The sequence below is a fragment of the Sorex araneus genome, chromosome X, assembly GCF_027595985.1.
Source record: "Sorex araneus isolate mSorAra2 chromosome X, mSorAra2.pri, whole genome shotgun sequence".
In the NCBI taxonomy this organism is placed as follows: domain Eukaryota; kingdom Metazoa; phylum Chordata; class Mammalia; order Eulipotyphla; family Soricidae; genus Sorex; species Sorex araneus.
This window is the reverse complement of record NC_073313.1, coordinates 345,890,216-345,901,667: the sequence shown is the minus strand read 5'-3', so window position 1 is coordinate 345,901,667 and position 11,452 is coordinate 345,890,216. Positions and strand designations below refer to the sequence as shown.

At 49.6% G+C, this 11,452-nt stretch overlaps 1 protein-coding gene across 1 annotated transcript in view; it reads left to right on the top strand.

Moving 5' to 3' along the window:
- The first annotated feature begins 280 nt into the window (after positions 1 to 280).
- Positions 281 to 11,452, top strand: part of NOL10 (nucleolar protein 10) — an 81,727-nt gene continuing 70,555 nt past the window's right edge. The window contains exons 1-6 of the mRNA XM_004609411.3: positions 281 to 421; positions 2,942 to 2,987; positions 4,629 to 4,727; positions 6,796 to 6,873; positions 8,164 to 8,201; positions 10,716 to 10,852. Of these exons, the coding sequence (XP_004609468.1) occupies positions 356 to 421; positions 2,942 to 2,987; positions 4,629 to 4,727; positions 6,796 to 6,873; positions 8,164 to 8,201; positions 10,716 to 10,852 (464 nt within the window). The 5' untranslated portion in view covers positions 281 to 355. The remainder of the gene's footprint in view (positions 422 to 2,941; positions 2,988 to 4,628; positions 4,728 to 6,795; positions 6,874 to 8,163; positions 8,202 to 10,715; positions 10,853 to 11,452) is intronic.

The following is an 11,452-nucleotide window of genomic DNA, read 5'->3' as shown; positions in this document are numbered from 1 at the left end:
GCGTTTCTCGAGGGCTGCTGCACGGCAGGAGAGACAATTCCCCAGGCCCCGAGCCGGCCGGCGCAGCGCGGGGCAGGCGCTAGCGTTGCGCAGAGAGGATGGAGAAACGGCTCCGGGGAGGGGCTCGCAGCCGCGGGTGGCGGCTGGTCCGGGTCGCCTCGCTGCACACCTGCCTCGCTGGACACCTACGCCCGCTCCGGGAGCTCCGGGAAGTCCCCTCTTCCGGGAGGGACGCGCACTTCCGGCGCGCGGAAGCGCGTCATCAGCCCGCGCCGGCGCGCACGGGGCCGGGGATTCCTGATGCTCATGTGCACGGCTGGGACCGGGCTCTTCGCCGGCTACAGGAGTCGCCGCTATGCAGGTCTCCAGCCTCAACGAGGTGAAGATCTACAGCCTCAGCTGCGGCAAGTCCCTCCCCGAGGTGAGTGCCGTCCCGGTGGCGCGATGCTGGCCCCTCTGGGAGTGGGGGCTCCTCTCCCCCCTCCGACTGGGTGGGCTGCAGAGGCTGGGGGTGCGGGGGAGGCGGAATCCGGGGCAGCTGCTTGGCCGTCGTAGGCGCTGAGTGATGCGCGCGCCCCGATTGCTAGAGGACAGCTTCGTTTTCATTTTCGTGCCTCTGCGTCCGCAGTCGGAGTTCTTGCTGTGTATGGTCCAGGTTCCAGGAGGACAGCGTGAGCAAGAGGGATGCTAACAGGTCATCTACCGGAGAGTAGTTTTTAAATTTAGTTTAATTTTATTATTTATTTTAAAGCCGCGCAGAACTTACCCTGATGTCCTTGTCTTTGAACATCAGAGTTGGAACGCACTCAGAGTATCAGTGGCTCTCCTGTGCGTTGCTTGTATTAAAAACACAACTGAGACCCGGTGCAGGGAAGGCGCCTTATCCAGATCACTTCTGCAGGCTCTGAGGCTCGCCTATTGTTTCTTAGAAGTGCTCTCCTTACAGACGAGGCTCAAGGGTAGCTGTGTTGGGCCAGTGGGGCGAGAAAAGACTTTGCTTAAGTGCATTCCCTTTTAGGGACTACTCGTTAGAAAGGGTTTTTAAAACATGCCAGTTAGGGGCTGAAGAGACAGGACTGTGGGTAAGACCAGCCGACTGGGGTCAGCCTGCCAAGAATGAACCCGGAGCGCAGAGCCAGGTGTGGTCCCCAACCAACCAAACAGAAGACACATGCCACTTAATTTAGTTTTGGCCTTTGGGCTCCTCCCCCCTCAGTGCGTGAAAGTTGCCTCCTGGCAGTTGTACAGAGGCAGGACTGGAACCTGGGTCTCCCTGACTGCAAGCATGCAGCCTTTTGAACCTTTTGAGTTATATCCCTGGGCCAAAACATGCTACCTCAGTGAATGCTGTTGCCAGTGTGAGTCCTGTCCCTGGAAACTGGTATAATAATTTTAAGGTAATCTCTTCTTTTGTGGGTTTGCCCCTGACAGAGTCAGAGCTAACAACAGCCTTCTTCCTTCCTTCTCAGAGTTCAGGTTAAGGAGCTCCTGCTCTTCCCAGCAGTTTTCCACACAGCATGATTTTGCTCGTTCATTTTGTGCATTTGTTGAGAAGGGACTGTGCAGTGGTGACGATGTGAGATAAGGGCCTTGGTGGAGAGAAGTGTCAGACGCGAGCAGGTTTGGAGTCTTGCAGATCGGGGGAGGAACTTGGGTGAGTGAGTGACTAGAAGGGAGCCCCTGGGGACTGAGTGTTCAGAGGTGTGATTTGGATGCTGGTTCAGAGAGGGCCTTTGCAGAGGCGCAGAATCTTGGCTGACTGGGAGGCGTCAGCAAGGGAAGCTGTGCTGGAGAAGTTCTCAGTGCCCAGAAAGTGGTAAGTGTCCGTGGTGCACGCGGCACGTTGGAGGAACAGACACAGGGAGCTGGGCGTGGCCAGTGAGGCGAGAACCTGGGGGCTGGAGAGACGGCCCTCGTGGGCTAACGTAAGAAATCAGGGTCTGTTCTTGGTGCAGCTCAAAGGAGACGGGAAGCCCAAGTGGGGTTCAGGAGGCATCTGGGGGGAAGGCTCATGACATTTGCTAACGGGCTGGATAGTGGTCAGGAGAAGTCGGAGTGCAGGAAGGGAGGAAAGCCAGAGAGAAGTTGGCAGTTTGGGAGCCGAGTGGCTGAAGGCATGAATGCAGAGTGGAGGGGCACTTTAAGGTGAGGAGGAAGAAGGGAGAGAGCCAAAAGAATCAGAAGGTTATTTTGGTTTGGGGGAATCATACTTGGCTGGGCTCAGGGCTTACTCCTGGCTCTGCGCTCAGGGATCACTCCTGGCAGGGCTCGGGAGACCATATGGGGGTGCCAGGGATCAAACCTGGGTTGGCAGTGTGCAAGGCAAATGCCCTGCCCACTGTACTATTGCTGCAGCCTCCTCCCACCCCCAATTTTGTTGGTAGCTAAGGTTGGGAGCCACTTTTCTGTGCCCTCAACTGAAAATGTATGGGCCAGGGATATGGCTCAGCAGAAGGGGATTCCCCTTCTGCCTTGAATGTGTGAGAGTCTGGGTTGATTTCTGGCACTACATAAGTCACTGTCATCCCATTGCTCATCGATTTGTTTGAGTGGGCACCAGTAATGTCTCTCATTGAGAGACTTACTGTTACTGTGTTTGTCATATCCAATACGCCACGGGTAGCTTGTCAGGCTCTGCCGTGCGGGCGCGATACTCTCGGTAGCTTGCTGGGCTCTCCAAGAGGGACGGAGGAATCGAATACGGGTCGGCCGCATGAAAGGCGAAAGCCCTACCGCTGTGCTGTCGCTCCAGCCCACTACATAAACCAACAAGGAAATGCATCTGTTTTAGAACAAGTCTTCAAGGGCACTCGATTCTGTGGTCACTTGCTTCCTAGCTCGGAGCTTGGAGCTTGTGATTTCTTGATTGGATTCTCTCTCTCTTCCCTCGTAATAAAACAGAATTGTTTTACATCAACATAAGTTTTTTTTTTTCTCCTAGTGGCTTTCTGACAGGAAGAAAAGGGCCCTACAGAAGAAAGATGTTGGTGAGTATTGTTTGCCTCCACGTCGCCTGCACTGTTCGTGGCAGTAACAATGCAGCGTTGTCAGGCTTGTCTGATCATACACAGCAAAGCAGTGGAAATGAACTCTTTACCCTTTTCTTCTGAGACCTTCCCCGTGAGGAGGTTTGATTTTACTTGCTTAGAAGCAAACAGATTAGCATGCTACTGTTTCGTGGATAATCTCAGAAAATGCAGACTCCTAGGTGGTCCCCAGGTGGGCACATTGGCCTGGGCTGCCTCGCCCTCCCCCAGCTGGACTACTCAGTGGGTCCCAGATGATGTCACATGCAGCGAGAGACCTCTCCTGGGGATGCCCACTGCTGCTGGTGTCGGCAGTAAGCCAGCCAGCTCTGTTCTGTTCTCTCCCCTCCCCTCCCCTCCCCTCCTCTTCTCTTCTCTTGCTTTTTGGGTCACAGCCGGCCATGCTCAGGGGTTACTCCTGGCTCTGTACTCAGGAATTACTCCTGGGAGGTGCTGGGCGGACCCTATGGGATGCCGGGGATCGAACCTGGGTCGGTTGCATGCGAGGCAAACGCCCTACCCGCTGCACGGTCACTCCGGCCCTGAGCCTGCTGTGTCCACAGACACAGGCTGCTTCTCCGCCCGGGTTCTTGGCCACATAAGTACCCCTGAGAAATGATTCAGGTGCCAGGGCATGGCACTGCCTTCCTGACACGTCCGGCAAGATGTGGAGGGATTCTAGAGGCCCAAAGGGGATCGTCTCTCCCGCAGGTGTTCTGTTCTCAAATCTAACTTCTTCTCCAGCAAAGTTTTTTTCCAGGAGAATTGATTCTCGTTTGCTCCCTGCCTTCCCTTTGCTAATGTCTTGTGGTGATCAGAGTCCCACACTTGCTTGGTTGTGGGACTTTTGCCTGCTTGCTTGGGGTCTGACAATAAGTCATGTCGAAATAGTATTTTACACAATTACTGTAGCACTGTCGTCCAGGGGGCACCAGTAACGTCTCCATTGTGAGTCTTGTTGTTACTGTTTTTGGCATATCGAATATACCACAGGTAGCTTGCCAGGCTTTGCCGTGTGGGCGGGATACTTTTGGTAGCTTGCCAGGCTCTGCGAGAGGGATGGAGGAATCGAACTCGGGTCGGCCGCGTGCAAGGCAAATGCCCTACCTGCTGTGCTATCGCTCCAGTACTTGTTTCGGCAGCACAGATACTAAAATTTGAATCATACAGAGGAGATTAGCCCAATTACTACTATTATTATTATTATTTTCTTTATCTTCTTGGGTTACACCTGGTGATGCTCAGGGGTTACTCCTGGCTCTGCACTCAGGAATTACTCCTGGCATTGCTCAGGGACCCTATGGGATGTGGGGATAAAACCCCACCTTTGCCGCAAAACGTTGGCATAAAATCTGGGACGGTTTGCAGTGAAGTGCAGTTAACTGGATGTTTGACCATTGCAACCACTTTGTAAAATGTTAAAGTTGTTGAGCAAAATGATGTCAAGCTCCAAGCTCACCTCTGCACTCCCTCCCTCCCCCCGCCCCCCACCAGCCCCAGACTTGGAGACGCTGGGCCAGAGACTGCCCGGCGTGCTCTGTCTTCCCTCCCTGCAGAGTAAGCACAGGGCATTAACCGCTCACTCGTGTCCTCTCTTTGTAGACGTCCGTCGGAGAATTGAACTTATTCAGGATTTTGAAATGCCTACTGTTTGTACCACCATTAAAGTATCAAAAGATGGACAGTATATCTTAGCTACTGGTAAGTATGTTTTTGGTCATGATTTATATCTGCCCATAGCAGTTGTAGACCCTAAGGCATGCCTCTTAATTGTGTTAACATTTTATTTTAACAAAATCTCAGACAGAATTATTGAGAAAATGGTCCCGTATGTGTCCATCTGTCCACCCCTGGCTTCTGTGCTGGTGTTTTAGGATTCGCTTTATCTCTATCTCCGCCCCTCTTTCTGTGTATCAGTTCACAACTATATTTTTGATGCATTTCAGAAGAAGTTGCAGGCATCGGCACGTGCCCCTGAGTGCCTCAGCCTCTGTGCTGTGAGCTGGAGTTCAGGCTTTAAGAGTTTGGGCGAAGGGAGGTTTGCCTCAGTGAAATAGCCAGCTCTCGTGTATTCCGTTGGATAAGTTTTGACAACTGGCATGTACCAGTGTGGCCCAGGCCCCTTGATCAGCTTTGGGGAACTTTCATGCTGCCAAGGACCATTTGGACTTTGTCACATAGTTGCCGGGACGTTGCAAGGAGGTGTGCTGTGGGCAGTGGACAACGACGGCAGTGAAGGTTGCATCTGTCCTGTCAGGGGCAGGACCTGGTCACGGGAATCCATGGACCTTAAGTGTCCTGGGCAGGGCATCCTCCACCCTGCATTGTTTCACCCAGAAACTTTTTTTATTTTCATTTTTTTTTTCTTAAAAAAAATGAGTCACCGTGAAATACACAGTCACAAAGTTGTTCTCAGTGATACAATGTTCCAACACCTGTTCCTTCACCAGTGTGCATTTCCTGCCACCAATGCCCAGGAATTCTAAAATTTTAATATAGCTGAGGTTAATTAATTAATTTTGTTTTAACTGGATGGTGACTCTGTGGTCCACAGGCATCTCTGTGGCATAGTGCTCTCTTCTGAGAGAGGTTTATTTCTGGCTCATGGTCGTTAATGAGCTTACCTGGCGCCAGAGGCAGTTCATGGGGGTGACTGCCAGGCACACGGAGATGGGGGTGGGGGTCCATTCCCAGCTCCATGCAAGCCTGGAGACTTTGGTCCTGCATACCTGGGTTCTTCAGCAGATTCACTCATGGGTGAGGCTTGTCAGAGCCTGTGGAAGTTAGCCGTGAGCATGGTAGTGATTGAGTCCTGTAGGTTTTTGGCTGCTGGGGCTCTTTTGTGGCAGGTTGGGGGCTCACCCTCCCCTCCGGGTTGCCTCGGATTCGACAGCCTGGTGTGGGGTCTAGAGGCATCTCTGCAGCGTGTTGTTCACTCTTCTTTCAAATGTTCTTGAATTTATCTCTTCTCCTTTTTAATTAATTAATTTATATTTGGTGCCACACCTGGTGGTGCTCAGGGCTTACTCCTGGCTCTGTACTCAGGAATCACTACTGGCAGGGCCCTGGGGACCATATGGGGTGCTGGGGGTCAAGCCCAGGCTGACCACGTGCAAGGCCAGTGCCCCACCTGCTGCACTGTCTCTCCGACCCTTGTCTTTGCAGTTTTGATGATTAGCAGCAGCTTGTTTTATTCAGCTTTGTTAGACCTTTTGTCATGTTCATTAGTTACTTATTATTTTCATTTTTTGATTCATATATCATTTTTCATAATTTCAAAACCTCCAGTCTCTCACGTTCATATAATATGAATACCTTGAGCTACCTGTTTTTATTTTAAGAAAAATATATTTGAGGGGGATTATTTTTCATTTATTGTTACTTGCTGTTTATACTCTTTGCTCTTTTCTCTTTGGGCTTTTGGGAGAACTGTGTGTGTGTGTGTGTGTGTGTGTGTGTGTGTGTGTGTGTGTGTGTGTGTGGCTTTTGAGATGTTCTCAATGCCCTACTCCTGGCTCTGTACACAAGGGCGGCTGCCAGTAATGCTGGGGGGAGACCACGATGTGCCAGGGATTGAACCCGAGCCTCCTGCCTGTAACGCTCAGTGTCCTGAATTCCCTCTGGCTCTGCTTTTAATTTGTTCTCATCCAGTGTGGTTATAATTAAACCCTACCTACCTTTGAACAAAAGTGTATTTCACACATCTGCAGGGCACTGATGATGGAAAGTTTGTCCTTCGGTTTTATAGCACATTAATTTTTCATTTTAGGGACATACAAACCTCGAGTTCGATGTTACGACACCTACCAGTTATCCTTGAAGTTTGAAAGGTGTTTAGATTCAGAAGGTGAGTAAAGGTGAGGTTGGAGTCCTGGAGGGGCCCCTGAGACTCAGCTGCTCCTCTGCCTTTTACTTTAGAAGTGGCTCCTGTTTCCTTTCTTTCCGGCTAACACATGACCTCCGGGGGGCTGCTTATACCGTGAGCTCATAGCGCTGGGTGGAGGTTGGCCAGGCTGTGCTGTGGGCGGCACTCAGGGTGCCAGAGGGCACTCGGTTCTAGAGGTGCTGGGCAGAACCCTGCTTCAGAAGGTCTGGGGAGGTGGGCGGGCTGGAGTCTGTCATGGTGGCATCTTGTTGCTTGCAGCCCTCGGCGTCCTTGTGCTCCTCGTCCAGTGCTCTCCCGGTCCTTTGCGCACTGGGAGTCTCTCCTTCCCCTGCAAAAGCTGGACTGCTGGGCGGCGGTGCCCACAGCGCTGGCACGCCCCCTAGTGCCTGTCCCAAAGGGCGGCTCTCTCCTCCAGTCACTTGAGCTGGGGAAGGGCAGGTAGCGGGCTGCTTTCTGACCAGCGCCATCCTCTTCTGAGTCAGTGCCCTCCGCTGCTGACAGTAGCCATTCTCACACTCTGCTCCAGTGCAGGACTGTGGCTGAGCGAAGAGTTACTGTTGCCTTGTTGTTCTTTTGTGGACCTGCAGAGCTGTACTGGGGGCTACTTGCTCCTGGCTGTGCTCAGGGGCCACAGGGAGCTGGGGATGAAACCTGGGCTCCTCCCCCTCCACATGCCAGGCACACACACCGGCCCTTGGAGCCTTCTCCCCAGCTCTGGAGTTTTGTTTTTTGATTTTTTTTCTTTTGGGGTCACACCTGGCGATGCTCAGAGGTTACTCCTGGCTCTGCACTACGCAGGAATCACTCCTGGTGGTGCTCAGGGAACCATGTGGGATGCCAAAGATCGAACTTGGGTCGGCTGTATGCAAGGCAAACGCCCTCCCTGCTGGACTATCGCTACGGTCCTGGCTCTGTTGTTTTTAAAGTAATGCTTTTGGAATATCCATTAATATCCTTTGCTCTGAACATCTCAGAACAGCTGTGGTGGATCGTTCCTGTGAGTTTCCTTAATTTTTAAAAATTTTATCCTTTATACAGAAAATCTAGCCACTCTATTGAGAAATTATGGTCTTAATGTACAGTTTGGTACTTTGAGGATGATAGAACTACGGCAAGAGCTTTGTTCTTTTACGTGGGGGCAGCTGAAATGGAAAGAGACTTGGTGTTGGATTAGAATCTTTGCGTCGTTTGTCTTTCATTTAGAATGTGGATTGATGGTGACAGTTCTCTCTCCCATTTCTTGTTTTTCAGTCGTCACCTTTGAAATGCTGTCTGACGACTATTCCAAGGTATGCCCAGGAGCAGTGGTTTATACCGATGTTCTCAGAAAATGAATGAGTTGGTATTTATGATGTGTTCTTATATTCCATTGTTAAACCGGAAATGACTGGACGGTAAACATCATTTCTGGTAACATATTTGTAGTTGGTCACATATGTGGTAGATTTTATCTTTTAAAAAATAATAGTGATGGAGCTAGTCTTTGATTAGTCTGGTATCAAAATGGGTTTTCCATGCCACGTATGAAACCTTATCTATATTGTAAAGAATTGATAGCTGTCAGTTTTTTAGATTGTGTTATTTTGTATTTGTGATTTAAAAAAAAAAATTGGGGGTCATACCCAGCATTGCTCAGGAACCACTCTGGGGAACGATGTGTGCAGGGCGTCAAACCCTGGGCCTCCTGCTCCCGCCCTCTGCACTTTCTGCCCTGATCACTGCATTTTGACGACAGTGTTACTTGTCAGGCGGCTTTTATTTGCTTACTCACAGGTGAAGAGTAAAATAGCATTGTTGTATGTTTAATTTTTCTTAGCCGTCTAACATTGGTTGCCTTCTACTTTAAATCCCATCAAATATGCCCCCTCATCCGTTTTGGTCCCCCGAGCACCGCCAGGAATAATTCCTGACCATGGAGCCAGGAGTAACCCCAGAGCATCACCAGGAGTGTCCCAAAAGGCAAAAGCCAAAAAAAGAAAAAAGAAGAAGAAGAAATATTCTGCATACAATATTTGTTTTCTTAGTTGGTACAATGGACTAGAGCGATAGCACATGCAGCCAACCCAGGTTCAATTCCTCCATCCCTCCCGGAGAGCCCAGCAAGCTACCGAGAGTATCCCTCCCGCACGGCAGAGCCTGGCAAGCTACCCGTTTCGTATTCGATATGCCAAAAACAGTAACAACAAGTCTCAGAATGGAGACGTTACTGGTGCCCGCTCGAGCAAATCGATGAGCAACGGGGTGACAGTGCTACAGTGCAGTGCTAACCCTGCAAGTCAAGTATTCTGAAATACTATAAAACAAATTTTTTTTTATTGAAGATCTTTTTCAGTTCCACAAGTCCATCTTTCACTTGTCATTTTGAACAGTTAAAAGAGTTAGTGAAGTGGGGCTGGAGCAACAGGATGATGGTAGGGAGCTCACCTGCCAAGCATCTGAGTCAGACTTGATTCCTTGCATCCCATTCCCCTCAGCACTGTCAGAATTGATCCCTGAGCACAGAATCAGGAGTAGGCCCTAGCACCGTTGGGTCTGGCCAAAATTCTTCTTTTTTTTTTTTTTAAATTGCTCTTTTGGTTCATACCCAGCGATGGTGAATGACACTCTGCACTCAGGAATTACTCATGGCAGTGCATGGGGGACCATATGGGATTCCGGGGATTGAACCCAGGTGCACCGTGTGCAAGGGAAACGCCCTCCCTACTGTACTATTGCTCTGGCCCCTGGCCAAAAATCTTAAAACAAACCCCCCCCCAAATAGTAAAGTGCCTTCTTTTACTTAAAATAATTCTATTTATTTATTTATTTATTTATTTACTTACTTTTTAAGTACCATCAGAGGAAGCTATAATTTTTCACTTAGAGGAAAGTTGAATTTTCCGAGCTGCCATGAACTGTGAAGTCGTTTATGCTCTGCGGAGCGGCTGTCGTAGCAAGGAGCCCAGGCCTTTCTGGGGCAGCAGGGGCTCTGCTGCTGACCCGCCCTCCATCCTACTCTGTCCTTTTGCCCCGATAGCTGTTTAGCTTCTGGTTTTGGATATGTAATTTTATAACGGATTTTCACCATATATTGATAAATTTGCTTTTAAGTATCAGCTCGGGGTGGTGGTGATAGCTCAGAGGCATGGGGTGCATTCTTGTGAGAGGGCCCAGGTTTGAGCCCCAGCACCGCCTGGCCCTCGAGACACCAGTGTCAGTCCCGAGGAGCACTGGATCACCAGCTCTGAGCATCGCCAGGCCGGAAGCACTGGGTGGGCCCCCAGGTTCCCGGGGGATCTCTGCGGAGGTCTCTATAAAGTTCATAGTGAACACACTACCTGCGGGGTTTTAAAGATGACTTTTGTCATATAGTAGTGTTAAACCCACGCAGAGAGTTTATCAGACCCTGAGTGTGAGTGTGAAGTAACTGTTCTTAAGGGAAAAAGGAAATTACGCGCCAAGGGTCACTCACCAAGGGCCACTGAGCCAGGTCGTTGAAGGACATTTCTTTGAAATAGTAGTTGCAAGTTAGAAGTTCAGATTTGCCGTAAAACTGTTTAGCATACAGCTGGGTACTGAGAAACCAGTGGGAATGCCTGGCTCCTACTCCCAAGTCTGTTGTACTTACTTCCGTGGTGCTGTGGAATAGACCCCGGGCCACTCGCTCAGCCACGTGGGCTCGATCCTGGCCGCTTTGTCCTGATTCTCCCTCACAGTGGTGTGTGGACAGGAGGAGGCGGAGTATTCTTTGCCAGTTAGTGATGGTCAAATGACCGGCTTATGAGCCTAAGCAACCTAATTTTTTTCTTCTGTTTCATTTTCAGATTGTCTTCTTACATAATGATCGATACATTGAATTCCATTCACAGTCGGGCTTTTATTATAAAACCAGAATACCAAAGTTTGGGAGAGACTTCTCTTACCACTATCCGTCCTGTGACTTGTACTTTGTTGGCGCAAGGTAACTTGGTCCGCCCCCCCGGTGGTCTCCTCCTGTCCGATGCCTGCTGACTGCTGCCCTTGAAATTGAACTTGGGGGTTTAAGGAATAAGACATGATTGTTGGCTTTCATTTGCTCAGAGGGTGTAGTTCTGAAATGGCCGATAGATTTACAAATCGCTTCTTGACCTCACTAGCGTGGTGTCTGCATCGAGAGGGATGGGGTAACCTAGCCAGGTGATACTCACGATGACGTTCATTTCTTTACCCCGTTCTAGAGCATTTGCACACTTACCTAAAATGCTACTCTAGGATGAGGGTAATAATACCCGTTTTAGGATGTTTTGGAAAATATGAAAAAGTGTCTGTAAGAAAGTCATCATATTTAATTATGTAATCCAGAGGAACCCTTACTAGCATTTCATTGTGTTTTTTTCCCTTTAGTCTTGTATTATATACAGATATGTATGTTGGGATCCTTTATTCTCTATGTAATTTGTAAGTCAGCTGCTGCTTAATGACTTCAGCTCATCTCCTGGCACACAGTTTCATTTCCTTTTACACATGACTAGACTCACACAGAAGAAAATATTTTTTTTTAGGGTGGAACATATTTTTGTAT